Source organism: Pterocles gutturalis, unplaced genomic scaffold (assembly GCF_000699245.1).
Source record: "Pterocles gutturalis isolate BGI_N339 unplaced genomic scaffold, ASM69924v1 scaffold18612, whole genome shotgun sequence".
NCBI lineage: Eukaryota > Metazoa > Chordata > Aves > Pterocliformes > Pteroclidae > Pterocles > Pterocles gutturalis.
This window is the reverse complement of record NW_010108313.1, coordinates 5,799-25,512: the sequence shown is the minus strand read 5'-3', so window position 1 is coordinate 25,512 and position 19,714 is coordinate 5,799. Positions and strand designations below refer to the sequence as shown.

The 19,714-nt window shown below is 46.2% G+C and overlaps 1 protein-coding gene across 1 annotated transcript; it reads left to right on the top strand.

Moving 5' to 3' along the window:
• Positions 1 to 477: 477 nt before the first annotated feature.
• MXRA8 (matrix-remodelling associated 8) lies at positions 478 to 17,336 on the top strand. Its single transcript, XM_010072603.1, has 10 exons — positions 478 to 625; positions 6,761 to 6,781; positions 7,202 to 7,510; positions 8,073 to 8,174; positions 9,390 to 9,842; positions 13,856 to 14,014; positions 14,744 to 14,774; positions 15,331 to 15,407; positions 16,009 to 16,086; positions 16,951 to 17,336. The coding sequence occupies exons 1-10, from the start codon at positions 577 to 579 to the stop codon at positions 16,974 to 16,976; spliced, it is 1,305 nt and encodes a 434-aa protein (XP_010070905.1). The 5' UTR covers positions 478 to 576; the 3' UTR covers positions 16,977 to 17,336.
• The last annotated feature ends 2,378 nt before the right edge of the window (positions 17,337 to 19,714 follow it).

Below are 19,714 nucleotides of genomic sequence, written 5' to 3'. Positions count from 1 at the left end.
AGAGTAAATATTGTTTTCTAGGTTGTCTTCTGAGACTTGAGCTTGAAGTAAAACCATATGAGGAGACAAAGATCAAAAAACCGCTGAAGGGAACAGAATAAATCCAGTCTCAAGCAGACAGCTGGGTGAGTGTCAAACAAAGGAAGGAACAGCTGGATCAAGTAAAGCACAAGGAAAATTAGTTCCATCCCTAGGGGGAGGGAGAAAGATTGTTTCGCGAGCCCAGAGCTGTGTGGGACCAACTTTACCCGATAAAACATTTACATCAAAGTCAGGGGCAGATCAGAAGGTCCCAGAGGGAGGGGAAAGAGAAGAGTGTTCACAGGAATTGTGCAGAAAGCATTAGGGAAAGGAAGGAGGTGGAGTGTGAGTGGAGGGGGAGAGCAGAGTGGGGAGGTGGGGAATTGGAAGTTGTAGGTGGAGTAAGTCTGCAGAATATGAGCTGCTGTCCACAGCTTTCTGGATGTAAATTGATGAGGTCATAGTGTTTTCCAGTTACCAAAAAAAAAAAAAAGTTAAAAAAAAAGCCTTCAACTTGTTTTTCAAGAGAGAGGAAAACACGGAGAAGCTGAAGAAATGGAGCAACTAGCAAAACTCCTTCTGTGGCAGATTTTGCTTCAGCAAAGTAAGCTCCTAGCTGATCGGTGTGGTGTTACTTGTTTTTATTTCAGCTGCAGAGGATGGGGCTGGAGGTTAGCTAGAAGATTTTGAACTGTTATCGGTGTAAGATTTTGTTCAGTTTCCTAAGTTAGCTGTGTTTTCGTCTGTGAGGGGAGGGAATCATGGATTTCTCATGCTTTTTGGAGAGGAAAGGGGAGAGAATGGAGAAATATTTGAGGTTGTTTAAGCGGTTCTCCATTCAGGATGTTTGTGCAATCTATTTTTTTTCCTATCAGTTACCTTGATCAGCAAATTCCAAACCAATAAGCTTAAATGTGAGTACAGTAAAGCTTGCATAGTTAGATTCACATGATCCAAGGTTATTTTATACTTTTGAAGAGGCAGAAACAGTTGGGGGGTGTGTGTGTGAGTGTGTTCAGGATGGAGAGAAAACTTAAAGTGGTGTTTGGAATTTTTTTGCCTGTCAGCATAAAGACAGAGACATAGGAATTCACTTTTGGGTAAGGTGCAAGAATAGGATGAGAACAGGTCTGATGAGCTTACAATGACAGAATGGCTTATACCTTTTCCTTAATCACAGAGTTTTCTGTAAGAGCTGAAAGCAGATTCAGGGTCCTGAGAGCCTGGACTCTGCTAAACAGAGAAGCCCCAGGAAGGCTTGGATGGCAGGAGAAGATTTGAGGATTAACTGCAAAACCCCAGCAAATTGCAACACTTTGGGCTCTAAGGAAGGCACCTATGAGCAAGGACCAGTTACAGCTCTAAGAACAGTAGGAAGTGAGGGGCACAAGGTTTTTTGGGACTAGTGACCCCCCGTGCTCTTCACAGCCATGTTGATGAAGGGCTGTGGCTAGCCACCTGAGCCTCTCTAAATTCCTCAGTGCATAGATGGAGTAAGCTGAGGAGTTCTCAGTTTGGTCCCTAATTAATCTAGTTTCCATGTCACCACATCATCGCCAGTTTTACAATGCCTCAAGGCAAGGTTTAGGACCTGGCGACGTATGGGATCAGTCATAGGGACAGCAAGGTTAAAGTGGATCAGAAAACTGGCGTGTGGGGCTGGGCTAAGCCTGGAGAAGGAAGAGAGGCCACAAATTGTATTTCAGAAGCAGCAACCAGTCTGGCTGCTCCCCAGTGTGGTTTAGCATGTTGGCAGAGCCTGGGGAGCACCGAGGGCTGGAATAGCAGGTTGGGTTGCTGTAGAGCGCTGAGGGAGCTGCATAGTGTCCCGCCTAAGGAGGGGTGATCTCTGACAGGCTTTTTTCAGGTGTATTTCGGAGAGATAACTGTATGCCAGGCAGCCCTGATGTTTGAGTCCTGCTATTCCCACGGAAATCGGGTTATAACATAATGAGTGAAGATGGGAAGGGGAGAGGGGAGGAAATCTGTGCCGTTCTGTATTTGCCGAGATGATCCCGTCTGGAGAGGAACCACACCCTCAAGTGTTAATGTCTTGCAGGGAGGAACAGCCCAGTGTTTGGAATGGCTCTGCAAACTATTCTGTGGGCCTGGAGCCAACGTGAAGTACACAGAGCAGAGAAGGATTTATAAAGCTGAGCTAGGATCTGAACTGTCTGTGAGAAAGTTGGGGCAGATCTGTGAGGGATCCTGATTGTGCAGTGGCCAAGATGGCAATTGGTGTCTTGTATCGACAGAAGGCTTTTCCCTTTCTGCCGAGGTGGCACATTCTTGCTCTTTGCGGATTCCTGGACGTGTTCCTACCTGCAGTGAGGTGTTGGAATTGTTGGGACTGGGCGGGTAGTTAAAGGCTCTCTGACAACTTTTTTGAAAGCAGAAGACTCTGCTGTTGAGGAAGTTTTCCCAGGAAGCCTTTAAAAATAAACAAACACAGAGACTTAGATAAAAGCACAGTTCAAAGCCCGGCTTGGCCATCAGTTGGTAAGGGAAAACTTTTTTTTACTGGAAAGCTTAGTCTTGCAGTCCTAGGTCAGGAGGGGCAGGGGGATGTCTAGGTGGAACTGTATTGCTCACTCTCTCCCTCCTTTGCCTCTTGGAGATGGGCCCAGGTGTTGTTACTGGCCAGTGGGTTTTAAAAACTGATCATGAGAAGAAAGCTGAGCTCATTTGTGTCACTGTCACCTCGCTGTTCCTGCATCACAAGCCATTATGGCCTCTTAGACGCTGGGTCAGCTGCCTGCAGAGTCAGGATGGAGGCACTGCCATTCTCCAAAAGGATTTAGAAATACCTTGGTAGCACAGGCTGCTGTTTTTGCAATAATTGTGTAACAGCTCTACAGAGACCACTAAATCCCCTGCACAGACAATGGGGTTTATGGGAGGAATAAGGAATCTGACACATACAGGCTTTGGGAAGAAGCCCTTGCGCTAGGACTAGACCATCCTCTGTGCCCCCAATGTAAAGGTGATGTCTCTTCCTTTTGCAAAAGAAAAAAAGAAACTGAGACAGACCAGGAGATACTGGAGGAGGTGCGCAAAGGAATAATGCGCTGAGCTCACTTAGGCAAGTGGAGTGTCACCCTCACAGACCCACACACCTGGTGAGCTATGACAGTCATTTCTCCAGTGATTTCTTTGATTTCTTTCCTGCCCACCACAACAAGCTGGACTTCAGTGGAGCTTCTTGCTTTGTACGGATGGCACTGTTTGGGCAGCGCATCCTCACTGCTGACACCGATGGCAAGGCTCTTCCTGAGTGCAGGAGAAGCACTGCAGGTAGTGCTGGTGTTGTCATGTCCTGTGGAGCATATATGCCACTTGGCACTCAGGCTACCAATTACGGTGTTTGCAGTTTACTTTTCTGTTCTGGTAGTCTTGCATCCTCCAGTATGAGACAGGAACTTAGTGGTTTCACTGGCACGTGCACCTACCTGTGAAGCAGACCCTCTGCCAGCAGCTATCTCCAGGAGGAGAGGTGGTATTGTTCAGGCAGGACTCAAGAGACAGTTTTCTGTTTGAACTGTTCCAAGAGAGCTCTGGGTATGTTAGATGTCTTTCAGAGCCTGAGGCTTTTACTTCTAGTTTGCCTGAAGTTCTTGCGGCTTAAATCTTTACTTGAAAAGTGGATGGGATTCAAGAAGTAAGGGCTGGCTCTGCCTTTTACAAGGGATTAGGAAACACTTTTGCAGGCTGCTTTCCTCTTCCTATATTGTGGGACCAGCAGAATACCTCTGGGATCCTGTGGAGGGGCATGCTGAGTCTGCACAGAACGTCAGGGGACGGCAGATGGATTTTTTTTTTTTTGTGGGTACGTCACACAGAGAGGACAAAGGGACTATCCATCCCATGGAATTTGAAATTTTAAAAGGAAAGCTGCAGTGAGTTCTGTGTTGATGACTATTAAGGTATTTGGTGGTTTTGAAGCTCCAGGTCCTGGAGTCCTGTGATTACACAAGTCTGAGCCTTCACTAGGGGCATGAATACTCCTTGGTTTTACACCTGCAGGTTGGGAAGTGTGACTCACCAACTTAACTGCTTCCAGTTTACCCCAGTCCTGTAGTTCATAGGCTCTCAGCTTTGGCAGGTTATGGATATATCATAGAATTGTAGAACAGTTTGAAAGGGACCTTCGAGGTCATCCAGTCCCACCCCCTGCCATGGACAGGGACACCTCCCACTAGCCCAGGTTGCTCAAAGTCTCGTCCAGCCTGGCCTTGAACCCCTCCAGGGATGTGTTCCAACCCAAAGCTTCTGTCGAGAATCTGTGAGTGTGCACAGACAGGCAGTGAGAAACCCTTTCCCTTCCATGTCTCGTCTCTGTGCTGAACTCTAACACAATACTTTACTATGCCATCATCCTGGGTGGCTTTTGTTCTCGTGGATCATGTCACTGCAACCCTGGGCCATTCAGCTTTGTGTGGCAACACTCAGCAAGTCAAAATCACAGTGTGGTAAAATGCAGGCAAGGCATCAACAGCCTCTCTGGCCTTTTCCCACCAGGAAGCAACATCTCCTGGGCACTGAGGGGCAGACCCAGAAAGACCCTGGAGTGGAATTATCAAGTAAGCAAGAGTGCTGCTGCTCTGCTGCTTCGGGGGCTGCGAGCAGAAGCTTTACAGCGGAGGGAAGAAGAAGCTGTCAAAACCCACAAGACAACTCTGGTACAACTGGTACATCACAGACACCTTCACCGCTTCCTTGTTTTACAGAGAGCACTGTTTGGAAGTGTGCTGGAGAAATGCGTGTAGCTGCTGACAGGGCTCCAGCAGCCAGCCTGGCAAAATGTCCCCGTGGGTGGGATGGAGTTGGGACCTGGGTGGTCCTCACCATGCCAGCAGGGCCAGCTCAAAGATACAGAACGAGGGGTTAGTGCGATGAGTAGTTTGGGCTGCAACAGGCTGCTGAGCGGAGCACATTGGAAGGCTTAGGTGGATACTTCTGTCCTTTGTTAGATTTATGATGCTGCGTTTGGGCTCCATGTTTTTTACATTAACTTGCAAAGAGGAAAGGAGGAAAGTAAATGCATTCCTCTCGCTGAGCCAGGAGAGGATGTTTCTGTAGCACCAAATCAATTTGCTGTGAATGAGCAGCAATGCAGGGCTCTGGAAGCACTGGCTGTGCCGCCAGCCAGCGCGCCGACACCACTCCTTTTTTGCGATACTGTGATGTTCCCTTGCTAAGGGCAAACAACGCTGATTCACCCACACGGACGTTGCTTTGTCACACCGAGACAAGTGGATGCTGTTGTGCTGAGAGCTGGTTGTCCTGCTGCAACTGAGACCGATTTCTCCTGATTTGGTGCTGTAGGAGAGCTTTGTTTCATTTGTTGTCCTAAGCTGAGTCTAAGTCCTGGCTTCCAGAGACAGAGGCTGGCAACTTGTCATATTTTACCATCAGGCGCTTTGCAGCCTATTAGGAGAGAGCATCAAGTGATGGAATTGTGATGGCTTGTGTATGGTGTCTCTTATATCCAGAGCAGTACAGGCTTTGTGCAAGATTTTTTTTTTTTTTTGCTTTGTGATGCTGAGATTATAAATGTAGAAAAAATAACTTATATTTAGAGTGTCTGAACTGGCAGTTCAACAGACGGTGCTGCTCATTTTTGTTCTCTGTTGTCACTGCCCAGTGTTTTGTGATAGGAGGAGGAGAGGAAGCAGAGTTTATTCTCAGCGCATGCACTGGGGGTGTGGTTAAAATAGCCCCAGCCTGGAGTTAATTTATTCTCTTTTGAAATGCATAAATTCCAGGGCTGAAAAAAAAATACAGCCTTTGTCTGGAGGACATTGTGCGTATGACATTAGCAGGACAAAACATCTAATGATCTCGCTGGAACCCACTTGGGCTGGACTGGTTAGAGATGAATGATGTCATTGTGCTGGGAATCTGAATCGTGCCCTAAAAGTGTGATGCCAGGAGACCTCCTAGACCCCTCCTACACAAAAAGCAGGAGGGGCTGGACCAGAGAAATGCAGAAACAAAGGCATTGGTTCATTTCTTGTGAAGATCTGCACAGATCTGAGTCACATGAGTTGCGGAGAGTTGCAGTTGCATCCAGAGCATCGCAGTGTTAACTTTTTTTTTGAGCGGGACGCGGGGGGCATGCTCCCCAGTCAGGATGTGTTTGCTCAGCAGAGTGCTGACAGCAGTGTGTGTCAGGAGCTGGGCTCAGCTCTGTCTCTCAAGTCTGTCCCGGCCTTTGCCTTAGCAGGGAAAGTTGACTGAGATGTGGGTGTCTGCTGGGGAAGAGATGGAAAAGAAACTGTGGCATTCATTTCACGGTGGTCAAACAGCACAAAAATGAGCATGGTTTTAACTGGTCACAGCTGGGTAGTACCTCTCTACTCCACTCTGGTGACACCCCACCTGTACTGTGTCCAGCTCTGGAGTCCTCAGGACACAGACCTGTTGGAGCAGATCCAGAGGAGGGCTACAAAAAGGATCAGAGGGCTGGAGCACCTCTCCTGTGAGGAGAGGCTGAGAACGTTGAGGTTGTTCAGCCTGGAGAAGAGCAGGCTCTGGGGACACCTGCAGCATGGACCAGCCAAGGTCTGAACCTCTGGGCTTAACCAAAAAACATGTTAAATAAGTACATTATTTACACAGAGAAGGGAGGAATGGATGGGATAATAACACAGGAGGTGGCTACTGACTATGAGTGTGTTTGTAGTTTTTTCTTCCTTTTGTTGTGAGTAACATTTTTTTTTTTTTTCTGTTTTGACAGGTTCTGTTGATTTATATTCAGGTGAGTGACATCTTTGCAATCTGCCTGTTTTTGTGATCAGGAGAAATGACAGAGACCCTGATTCCATGACGTGCAGTGGGGGTTTCATTGCTGACTTCCACAGGTGTGAACCGTGCATCCCATCAACTAAACTTTGATTAAACGGGGGGTTAGGTTTAGGAAGGATAGGTAGGACAGGTCAAATCTACAACCCTGATAACAGACATTGCAGACTGCTTTTACTGCAGGAAATCAGCATTTTTGTGTGGCTTTCTGTTGTATTTCTCAATGAGAGAGCTCTGTGTTGGTCCTGAAAGTTACTTTCTTCTGGGTGGAAGGTGTGCAGAGATTCTAGGACAGGTCTGAGTCCTTCTCCCGTGTCTTCTTCACATGCCATTAATCTGATAACTCTGTTTTTTGTTCTTTGCTCCTGCCTCTCAGTCCCAGCTGATGCCTCAAACCCAGCCAGTGTTGTAGTGTCCGTGTTAAATATCAGCGCTACGCTGGGGTCGCAGGCTGTCCTGCCCTGCAAGAGTTACCGCATGGTGTGGACACAGGATCGTCTGAACGACCGCCAGCGTGTAGTCCACTGGGATGTATACAGCACCTACTACGGGGATAACAAGATGGAGAGGCTCTGTGACATGTACTCAGCTGGAGATCAGCGTGTGTACAGCTCCTACAACCGAGGGAGGATATTCATGCCCCAGAATGCGTTTACAGATGGCAACTTCTCCTTGGTGATCAAAGGTACTGAACTGCATCTTTTCTCCCTATGCTATCTGCAAAATGGAGGATTTGTGACTAAAATAACTTTGTGTTTTTCAGTGAAAATGGCTATTTTACACAGCATTTTCTGTAAATTAATATCAGTCTAATGAGGTTCTCTGAAGCACTGGTAATAGTGTTTTATTTCCCATTGAAAAAGTCCCATTTTAAAAGAGAATTGGTAACAACTCATTGCCTGAAAGTCACTGGGGCTTCTTGTGGACCTTTGACTGTATTTCATGAACTATACACCCAAGATTTTCATTCTTCCTACGCCTGCTCTTAGCTAAACTTAAATTGGCTTTGTCTTTCCATGTGTTAATACAAATACATTCCCCACATGAGCAAATTGAACATATTACTGTATTAGGTGAGATGATTCTTCTCTGTTTAGCCCACCCTGGTGATAAGGATGGGTTAGAACTGAGTTATATAAAGGTCCTTTTGCATCCATACAAGCATTTGTGAAACAGTATAAATGACAAAAGTAATTATTGTCTCAACATAAAACATTCAATTTCCCCTCTCTTCCCTGTTGTACTAGATGTTGCAGAGAGTGATGAAGGCACATATTCTTGTAATCTTCACCATCACTACTGCCACTTATATGAAACTGTGAAAATCCAACTAGCTATCACCAAGAAAGGTAGGTGTGGCGGGCAGTTTGGTGTTCCTTTCTGCAAGGGACTGGAGTCCAGTGGCCACCGGGGCTGTTGAATTCACAGTGGGGTTTGCACGCTGTTCTGCTAGTGTAGGAGAAGAGCTCTGTGGATGCAGGGCATGGCCATGCCTCCTCAGGTGCAGGTTCAGGGCACAGATGCCCCAAGAGGCTTGGAAGGCATCAGGAGACAGCGGTGCTCACTATGCTGTTTGCTGTCAGATTCCCTGAATTTCGCAAACTTTATTCAATGTGTGTTATTTATGAACCTCTCTCCTTTCTTGGCATGTGCCAAACAATTCGTGGAGCCTGTTAAGTTAAACATTTACTCTAGGCAGCCCAGCTGGCTGGAACATCCCTGCTAACAATCCGTCATCAGTCAGGTTAGCCACAGAGATCTGCCTGGTACATGGGCTGGTGAGCTGACCCGCAGAAGCCTGTAGTTAAAAAGCCTCCCCAAGTTACCACACCTTAACTCCAGCTCTAAAAGCAGCCTTCGAAGGGCTGTTGGCAACTGCAGTGTGTGCCACCCACACCGCACATGCAGTACTACCGTATCATTTAAATCGACCTTTGTATAACGCATGAGTGAAGCTACTGGGGCTGGTTGTGCTGGGAAGCTGTTGAGGGGCTGATGGGTCAGTAGAGAAGTTCCTCTGCTGCTGCTGTTCTCACAGCTTCCATGCAATAAAAACACCCTGGCAGGCAAGTGAGCCCCAATCTGCTCATCTGTGTTTTGGTTCGTCTGTTATTCCTTTTCAAGAACGAAATACAAAACAGTGCTTCTTGAACTCCTCCAGTAATTAGGGCATTTGTGGGTAGGAAAGCATTTCCTGCTTGGAGAATTGGGATACAGCATATTGAAGATGAAATCTGTTGTTCTCGTTCCATTCTTAGTCTGTAGAAAGAATATACTTCCTGCTTTCTGAAGCAAGAGATTAACTCTCAGTTATACGGAAAAGAAAGTGGTCTCGCTTAATGCGCTGACCTCGGATGTAGGAGATAACGGTGCATTTCTTTACGAACTGCTGCAGTAAGTGTGAACAAAGCACACCACCCCTGTGGCACTTCGAGATCTCTGGAGGGGGGATGTGTTACAGGATTTCAGGGTCTGAGAGCAATCTCAGGTGTGCCTGGGGGTCCTTAGCATAGGACAAGTACGTACGGATGCACATTGTACAACTTGTATTTTCTCCTCCGTAGCTGAGGATGCCAATGAGTACTGGGATGGGGAAAAGCCCGTGATTGTTGCCCTGGAAGGCAGCACAGTGACTCTCCCCTGTGTGAACCGTAACCACATCTGGACCGAACGGCATAGTGAAGAGGAACAACAAGTGGTCCACTGGGACAGACAGCCCCCAGGGGTTCCTCACGACCGGGCTGACCGCCTCATTGATCTGTACGCCTCTGGCGAGCGCCGTTCTTACGGACCTCTCTTCATTCGCCAGAAGATGAACATCACGGACACAGCCTTTGCCCTGGGTGACTTCTCCCTGAGGATTTCACAGCTGGAAAGTGCAGATGAAGGCACTTACTCCTGCCACCTGCACCATCACTACTGTGGCCTGCACGAACGCAGGATCTACCAAGTCTTTGTGACGGAGCCAGAGAAGAAAGTGGTGAACCTCACAACTCACAACATTGCCCCAGCCATAGGTGAGTGGCCTCTGGAAGTGGTTCTCCTGACTGAGGAAAAGTATCTACAGCTGCACCTTTGAGCCCTAAAGAGCTCAGTAAGCCACAGGACAGGAATATGACACATTATTCCCCATCATCGTCATCACTGAGGTTTCCTCCATGAAGGTTTCTCGAAGTTGAGCCAGGCGCTATTCCTGCCCTGAGGGATAGGAGAGCAGATGAGGTCTTGCCTCCCTCCCTGCTAGCATATGGCTCGAGCGTATGGGTTTGGTTGTTTCAGAGCTATTTCCATTACTCTGGTATCCCCTACATGCGTCGTGATACTAGTGAGGATCCCGTAGAGCAGCCGTGACACTGTGCTGCACCCAACGCAGGGTGTCCCACTCATCAGGGTTAATTACCCTGCCTGCAGTGCTGGAGTGACATCATGGCCAGCTCCTGGTTAATTTGCTCCAGGGCAGTTCTGCAGCCCTGCCCTGAGGCAAATGAGCTGTTTTTCTAACAGGCTCCCTTTCCTGGTTGCTGTCATGGAACAGGAGAAGGTGTGGGGAAGGGGTTGATTCTGCTCTGCCTTTGCTGTTACAACATGCCACTGTTCTCACCGCTGCGGATCGCAGGTGTTTCTCTCCCCTTTGCACGGGGGTTTAGGCTGTGCAGGATGCCAGACCATGCAGAATCAAGCAGGAGGAATTTTCCTCCACCCTTCAGCTTTTCTTTTTTTGTCTTAAACCAATTTTCACATTTTCCTCAGCAGTGAGCTATCATCTGACAGCCTGTCCAAACTCAAAACCATCATGCTTAGTTCAGGCAGAAAAATAAAATAAAAAACCTAAGTTTAATATTTTTTAAGTCTTTTGGGTATAACTCCTTATTAATGTTTTAAAATATTCATTGTGGTTTAATATTTATTGGCTGCTTAATACAGAATTTTGACATGCTTCATACATTTTTAAATAGGTCTATTCTTCTCTAGCATTTGGCTTTTTCAAGTCACAGAAACCTAACCCCCCCCCCAGGACTAAGTGTCCACAAAACCCAGGCAGTACTAGAGGGAGGTGGCTGTTGGGGCTGAGGTGACACGGAGGCCAGGACGTGCAAATATCAGTCTCCCTGCCTGCAGCCCTTTTGCTGCCCTTGAGCACCATCCAGATCCTGTTGTGCAGATGGAAACTAGATCTTGTTTTCAGAGCTGCCCACCCAGGAATTTATTCCTCTCTTTCCTGGATGTTGTACTGGTTGTTGCTGAATAATTACCTACCTGCTCAGAAGTTAGACAGAACTTGTAAGTAATTTAACCTGCCAGGGCTGTCTCAGTTTGGCAGTACACCCTCAGTGCTGCAGGAGCTTGCATTCCTGAGAAAAGCCATTTCCACTGTCAAAAAGAACAGCCTTAGGAGAGCTCTGTCCCCTGTGGGCAGTGAAGGCTCAGCTGGTCTGAGAGCACCACACACAAAAATGTGCTGAGTTGATGGGAATACGAAAGAAGCTGAGACATCTGGTGTGCCTTTTTCAAACCCGCTGCTGATGAGGAGCCTGCTGGGACATGCCCTATTTGTGTATGGCAGGAAAGGCTGAGATCTTGCCCCGTTCCATGAAAAAATATATAGACCTCTTCTGGGGATGTAACGTAAAGCCAAAATGAAACATCAGGAGATAACAAAAGCAAAGCAATGAGGTTTTTCAGCAAGCAGCTATAGTTTCTGGCATAATTCCAAGGCCTGGAGCCATTTCTAGGCAGGAAACTTCATCCTGTTTTGAATATAAGCGTGAGCTCAATTCTGCTCTTGGTCTCAGCACTGTAAACGTGGTGTGTGTGGACTAATTCAGTGCAGTTTTTACTCTGCGTTTGCTTTGGAGCAAGTGACTGAAGAATGGCATCTGTTGTGTCTCATGCTTATTGCCAAACTATTCTCAATCCCTTGCCAGCCTTGAAAACAAAAAATGGGCCACATCCCCAGCATTTGTGAGCCCTCTTGGAGGAGACCGCTCCATTTCTCCCAGCAGAAGCATCTGACCCTTGATGCTTTGGTAAAGTAACGTAAAGGCACCTCTGTTCTAACTTTTCTCCCCCATTGTTGAAACTTATTTGTAGTAGTTAAACCAGATGACGTGAGGGGATGGGAGGCAGATGGGCATGCCACGTTGAGACATGCTGAAAGATCAGATCTAGGTTACAGAATGAACCTTCATCACCTCAGATTAAATTCTGATACAACACTCGGAGGAGGAGGGTCTGTATGACCTTGGTGATACTATTCTAGGTGCTGCTGTTCATCTGTTGGGTGCGATTGAGTCGTTACTCTGTGCCTCAGTTTCCCCAGTTATAAAATGGGAACTATTCTGCTGCCTTCCTGGTGATGCACTTTGAAGTCCATCAGCGATGCTTTGTCAAAACACTAGTTGTATTTTTAGCGTTACTTCACTGAGTAAGCCAAGGAGACCCAAAGATACTGAACCTCTGTTTCCACTGTTTGTTGTTAGTGACCTCTCCAGTTATGACTAAAGTTTAACCCTGCTCCTACCCTATCTTGCAGTATTGTGGGAAAGCAAAAAGCCAGGAGTGGAATGCATTTGTTTGCTGACTTCTGGCTCAACAGCTGTTCCAGTGGCTACCGTCTCATTATGGCAGCTGCTGAAAGCAGCCCTTCGTGATCCAGAGATGTGTTCGAGTAGAACTGTCACGTGTACTGTTTGCAGATTTGCAAGTGGGTTTTTTGGTTTGGTATTTTTTAGTTTAGCAGTGGTGAAAAGCACATGCTAGTTTTCAGCTGTATACCCAGCAAGCACATGGCATCTAGCAGTGCCTGTAAAAAGTGGAGTGCTGCTGGTGGGAGGGCTGGGCTACCCGAACAGAGCGTATGCTGAAACCTCTGGATTTTCCAGGACTGCTGTTAGCATTAGCAAACGACCATCTCTGGTTTCAAAGTGTTTATTTCAATCCACTATGGTCTTATGGATTTTATTGTTGGTGGGTTGGTGTTTTTAAATGCTGGAAACAAACTACCCGACAAACTGGAACCAGTCATTATGCCAGCAGTGCCAGAAATGTCAACATCTCTCGCATTAGAACACATCTGTTAAATGGTACTGTGGCTTTTGGGACATTTTCCTCCATCTTTCCCCCTATTCCCTGTGAGTAATTTACAGGATTAAACTCCCAAGAGACTGGTAGGCCAGAACTCTGTGCTGGTTCTCGCCTGGTGCTCTGTGAATGTTCCCTGTGAGGGGCAGAATGTGTCACTTTTAGTGCTGGTTTGGAAAAAAAAAAAAAGCCTCCCCCAGCACAGTGTGTCTTTTGCTGTCTGTGCCTGGGCTGGATTTGTCTGCTCCTCTGACTATTGCAAGCAAAGAAGTTGCTTCCTCTTTCTATGTGTAAAACATTGACCTATTTATTTGAGATTTACAAAAATGTTCCATATGAAAGTTTTGGGTTTCTCTTCTGTGTGCTGCAGAACTGAAACGCTGCTGCACCCACAGAGGGAATGGAATCTTGGCTTTTCTTTGTGGGTTTTTATTTTATTTATTCTATTGATTTTTGTTTTATTTAAAAGGAAACTCATTCTTTGGCATTGAAAATTCCTCCCACTCTGTAAATTATAACCCTTGGCAGGGAGGGGCTGCTTCATACTTGAGCTGTCTGGAGCCGAAGCACCGCGGTGCGTGTGTTGTCAGGGACCCAGAGGAGGGTTGTGTTACCCTGCAGAAAGCCTTGGGGCTGTCTAGCGTGGCTTTTTTCTGGACTTTCCCTCTGCAATAAACAAGAACACACCGAGAGCCAGGCAGCAGCAAGGGAATGTGCAGCAGTCACTGTTAATACTTCATGCTTCTGGGAAGTATAATTGTCCTGTGAAGAGCCCAGGCATCCTCCATCTGACAAAGGTGCTGGATATTGTACCTTTGACAGCCCTTTGCCCTTCATGAAGTTCAGAAGAGTTTCTCACTGAACATGCTTTTTGGGTCATGTGTGAACGTGCTTTGCTTTGGATGCCAGTTAAAATGATCATCCTGTTTTCCTTTTCCTCTGCCATCAGATCCAAATGTTGTCCGGGGACACAATGTGATAAATGTCATCATCCCTGAGGGCCGGGTGCACTTCTTCCAGCAGCTGGGCTACATCCTGGCGACTCTGCTGCTCTTCATTGTCCTCCTCATCATCGTTGTCCTCATCACCCGCAAGCGCCGACAGAGAGGTACGTGTTAGAAAAGCCCGGCCCTGTGGTGTTTGTAGGGGTATCTCACATCAGGAGAGCTGATTTGGCAAATAACGACGGCAAAGCGCAATGCTGAAGGCAGCGATCCTCTTCTGGAAAACCAGCAGCCTGTGCAGCGGGGAGACTTTGCAGGTGCTGATGCCAAGAGAGATTCATTAGCAGGGTGTAAAAATGTCCAGGTCTTGATTTGCTGAGTTGCTCTGATGTAAGGGAGAAGAAAATTAGAACTGCTAGGTAGTTGCTCTTTACAAATGGAATTTATTTAGAGCAGAAGGTCCACGTGCATCCCTTAGGAACTGAGATGTCCGAGTCCTTGCTGGACTGGTGACTCTCTGTGTAATTAGATAAATGGACACAGAGATCTTTTGGTGACTTCCACACACAGAAAGCAAATACCAGGGAATGTCTGTCTTCTGGTGTGTCCTTTGCAGTACCACCTTCATCCTTATTTACCTGTCAGGGGATTAGCCCCGACACAAAATGGGGCTGTCTCGACTAACTGGAGTTCCTCTGCAAGCAGAGGGGACAGCTCCCTGGGGCAGGGGGACACTCCTGAATTCCTGTGTGTCGGAGGGATTGTAAAGGTGATCATTGTAAGCATCACAGTGAGGAGCACGGTGAATGAGTACGAGGTGTTGTTGTTGTCACTGTTATTTGGGAGGGGTTGGTTGGATACGACGGCTCATTCTGTTTCTTCCCCCTGTTTAGGTTATGAATACAACGTGAAGAAATATGGAGAGTAAGTATAATTACAGGGTCTGTTATCTAGAATTAGAATACATAAAAATTAATTTATGGGCTCTAAGAGCCTAAACCAGCTGAAGATCTGGTTAGTATGAGTACAGCCATGTAGAGCGAAGGCTGTTTGGTAGAGTTTATTCATTGCTTTCCACCAATTCTTTTGCAGCTTTACACTCTAGTGTAAATCACTTGCATAGTGATTGCATCTCGTAGTTTGGGCACTGATTCACAGATCACGTGTCTGTGAGATGTCATTAGGCATTAGAGGCAAAGGGGTAATGCACAGATCTACTGTAAACCCTACTGTCAGATGGGGCCAAGGTTGTGTAGATGGGTTCCTTTATGTTTTATGCTTTATGTTTATATTTAATGTTGATTAATAGAGAATGAAATAATTGGAGTTTTTTTCAACTTTTCTCTAGATATATAGCAAATAAACACTGTCGTTTAAGTCCTCTAAAGTAGCATTAGAAAAGCTATTGTGAAAAAGTGTGAAAGGAGCCAGTTATTAAAGGATGTGACAAAACCATTTTTCACTGTTACTCCTTTTTCAGGAAGGATGTAAATCTTAAAGAATTTACAGTCGACACAACAGATCTGACTCAGTGCAGAAGTGAAGACATCAGGCTGGGTATGTATCAGCTAGCAACCATTCCCCAAGCCAGGTCAAAGCTCGTTATAACTGAAGATGTTCTAATGGCATTTAGATGCCCATTTTGAAATGAATTAACCTCCTGATTTTAAATGGAAACTTTGAGAATCTCAACCCCCAAGTCAGTGCAAGCAGGAGAGGGCAGTCCTGACTTTTGAGGTTAATTAGAGGCTGATTGATGAGGTTGGTCAGTAATGAGGTGCAACTTCTTTTGTTTCACTTGGAGTTTTGGGGTTCTTTGACATGCACCTGAAAGCCAAATTCAAGTGAGTGCAAAACAGTGTGGAATGAGGTCAAGACAGCATCTAGGAGAGAGGATTCTTCAAATTTAAGGATGTAGGGAAGAAGGTCAACAAGGCAGTTCTCTAGAATCTCTTGTCCAAGAAACTAAAAGCATTTGTCAACATGAATATCATAATTCTGCAGTACATAAAAATTAGCTCAAAGTGAGTGCTCTGGAGGAAAAAAAATTAGCCTAGAGTACTTCAAGGAAGGACCAATCATGTCCAGCTTGCCTGTAAAGCCTTGTTTTCTTTTAATGTTCTAATGGCTCTCTGAATTATACTCCTCCCTTCCACAGATTACAAAAACAACATCCTGAAGGAGAAGGCTGAGCAAGCCAGAAGCTTCCCAGCAAAGAACATTGATTTAGACAAAGGTAATAATGACCTGCTTCACCCTAATTGGTGGCTGTAGGAACCTTTGGGTGGGTTGGAGGAGGGAAGAACACAGTTTAGCAGTGAACTGACCAAGCCACAGCCGCATGAGGAATGATAAACACCATGACTTTTTTAATGAGAAGCTAGATCCATTCCTATCCTTTCATCATGAAGCCACAAGATGCAAGTAGTGATTAGGCTTTTAAAAACTTTTGGCGTGGCACAAATAGCATTTTTCTTTATTGGAAAAAGAATGCCTTGCAGGGCTGGAATAGTGCATTCTGTACTGTAATCTCAGAGGGAGATGTGTCTCAAAAATGTCCTGGCATGGTGTTTGAGAAGAAAACACTGTGCAGAAGAGAGTGTTTTGAGTTGAATTAATTTATGGGTAATGGGCAGTCACTTACTTCATCCAACAAAAGTAAACAACTCTCCCTCCCTAGGGGCTGAATCTCCTTTTGTTTATCCAGTATTAATCCCGAGTATGATACCTCAGTTTGTAGAGTTGAGCCGTGCTTGTAAGAAGTTGTTAAGTTCCATGACTCCTTTCATATGAATTTAGAATGTAATGAATGTGACTGAAATGATATCAAGAAGGGAATGGTCTGGAGAGTCCATGGGTTGCCTTAGAGCTCCTGTTCTTGATGGAGTTCTCATGATATTTTTGCCTACATTCTGCAGAGGTGGTCTGTGCAATAGTTTATACAATGTATACCTCACTGTGGGCAGTGTGAAGAGGATACTGGGGACATGGTTGACTGCAAATGGTCACTTGTCACTGTATAGTCCATATAACAGTGTGCTGCTTCGGATTGTTTGAACTCTCTCTTCAGGTACTGACCTCCATTTCCATTTCCTTTCAGATTTCAGGAAGGAATACTGTAAATGAAGACATTCCCAAGCTGCTGGCTGGACCAGAAGCTTCAATCAAAGATAGATAGATGGAAAAGAGATGCCTTTTCTTAATATCATGTCCCTTAAGTTACCATAGATTTTTTTTTTTCACGTAGACTTTCTCTCCACTAAGCACAAGGGTATTTGCAAGTGCTTCTTGAAAGAGTTAGACCATCTGTCTTGTATGCCCTTATGATGGGTTTGGGTTGCCTTTTCTTCTTCTGTTTTCCCAGTCCTCCATTCCCCTTTTCTTTCTAGATATTATTGTTGGTTTTATGCATCAATGATTTTTATGAGCTGAATCAGCAGACCTTTGCTTTGATGTTACTGCTTGAAATAAACCAACCTGCATCACTAATCTTGAGCCATCATTATATCAGGCATTTTTCCATGTAGTGTATTCATGAGATAAATAATAGCAAAGCCTGATTCTCATCTCTCATAGGCTGGTGTAAATCAGGATGAGCAGTATTGTCACATAGCACTTTACATATTTCAGGTGAAGTACAAGTACAGCCCTTCACCAAGGACGATGTAAATACCTCATTTTGTGAACGGGGAACCGTCAATATCCTCATTTACAGGGAAAGGGAGGCACACAAATGACCAAGGGTAGGGTTGGGATCAGCTCCAAAGAGCTCTGGAAGCCTGACTCTGTATTTCTCACTCTAAGCATGTTTGTTGATTTGTTTTTGTTTCAGTGCAGACCAAATCAAATTTGGCATGAGCAGACACTTTCAGCTGAAGCTGATGGAGTTACAGTGCTGTAATACCAGGCTCAGTTAGATCAGAAACAGAAATATTATGGAGAGGGCTAAACTCCTGTGTGGAACCTAGAATGTGATTTTCCTGCAGTCCTTGGGTGGATCCAGGCCACACAGAGCTTGTGTGCACATCAAAACAAAGGTATGATTACAGCACAGGGAGACAGATGGTTAAAAGAAAGAACTTCTCATGGGCAGACCATGATGAACAAGAGTAACACCACGCTCCACTAAATAGCCTATCAGGAATTTTCGTGGGTCAGGGTCTCAGAAGCGGAGTTGAGGAGGGAGACAAGTCCATTGTTGTGCATTTTGGCATTGTTTTGGGGAGCTTCCCCCGAGATAGTGGGCTGAAGGGGAGTTCTGCATATGAACAGTATGTCAGATGGGGATGTCCAACAATTGGAGGTAATTCAGTGTTGTAATCCAAGCAAGTTAAAGCATCAGGAAAGATGGAGAATATTGACAGTGCCACACATCTCCCCTGGCTACTTGAGATATTCTGTGGCACAATTCCCAAACCAAGCATACCCGTGGTCCTTGGGGCACAGAAGAAAAGGTTTTTCCTACTGTTGTGAGCATGATGATGGTGGTTTGTGTTCTTGTTGTGTAAGGATGAAGGTGGCTGAGGGTTGCCAGCCTACTCGTCAGTCGTCTGGCGAGAATGGCACAGGGAGGGGTTGCACAGGGATAAGGATGAAGGTGGCTGAGGGTTGCCAGCTACTCTTTGGTGGTCTGGAGAGAATGGCAGAGGGAGGGGTTGCACAGGGGCTTTGTGACTGAGTGGAACTGGGCAGGGTCTCCGGGATGTTGCACACGGTCGAAGTGTGAAGAGGAGCTTGTGTGGAACTACTGTGAGGGTGATGGTGGGGTTTCAGCCTTGCTTGCAATTGGTATCTCTGCCTGGATTTCTTCCTGGAGTTGGAGGGTTGCGAGGTCTTTGCAGGTGATGAAGTAGCTGTGGTCCAAGGAAAGCATCTCAGTCTACCAGCTAAACAATTGGGAGTGTGACGTGCTGCCTAGGATGGTACGTGGCTTGGCTGTTGCTTTAGCCACCCTCGCCACTCATCTGGGAACGTGTCAGTGCTGGATAATAGGGGCACAAGTTTGGCCAAACTGGGAAGAGGTGTTGTCATGGCTGGGTGAAGCTGCCCACTGCAGGAGCACGTGTGCTGGAATCGCCCAGTGCTGTTTGAGAGCTGTCCAACGCCATGGGCCTCCTGAGTGTAGGAATCTATGTCCAGTCCCATACCTGCCCCTTTCTTTCTCTCCCTACCAACCTGAGCGTCTTGTCTGACTGATGCCAATGTTCTCAGACATCTCGATCCCATTTCAGACGCTCTCTCCCTCGTCCCACAACCACCACTGATCTCTGCTGTTGTGTGACAGGGCTCAGTAAGACTCTGACCAGCTCAGAGGTATGCTACACTGGGCGGGACAGTTGCCAGGTTGCAACTACTTTCACTGAAGCTGAGCTCAGCTCCCTCACTCTGCCGAAAGCGTGGTGGACAAGGCCTCCTGTGTGCCAGAAGGAACTGGATTGTCTGTTCAGAAGCTAGGACTTCAGTACTTCAATGCACACTTCTTATAGGACTGGAAAATGGACCATGTCAATTTTTATAGATATTTATACTTCTCTCTGTTAACTATGTTAAAGAATAAATATACAGGGGACTGTTATTTTTAATGCCTTAAAATATTAAAAAGATTAATAATAGAATATAAGAGTAGAGGCGAGCCTTCCTCAGCTGCAGCTGGGCAGATCCTTATCTTTTAGTTTGTTTAGCCCTTCCACTGCTCTTTGGGTGGTTTTTATTGTGATTATCTACCTTTATCTTCACCTAAGACTCACCCCTACAAAAATGCTCAGATTGGGCAGATCTGTGACTGGTGGAGAGGAGTCCGCGTTGGGCCCAGGTTCCTGTTTGCCTGCCCTCCCCCGAAGCGGGCAGCCATCCCCCGGCTGCCT

Excerpts from the sequence above, each read along its gene's own strand:
- MXRA8 (XM_010072603.1), top strand. The coding sequence starts at position 577 with ATGGAGCAACTAGCAAAACTCCTTCTGTGGCAGATTTTGCTTCAGCAA. Across the intron at positions 14,015-14,743 it reads CCGCAAGCGCCGACAGAGAG|GTTATGAATACAACGTGAAG; the intron begins GTACGTGTTAGA and ends CCCCCTGTTTAG. Across the intron at positions 14,775-15,330 it reads AACGTGAAGAAATATGGAGA|GAAGGATGTAAATCTTAAAG; the intron begins GTAAGTATAATT and ends CTCCTTTTTCAG.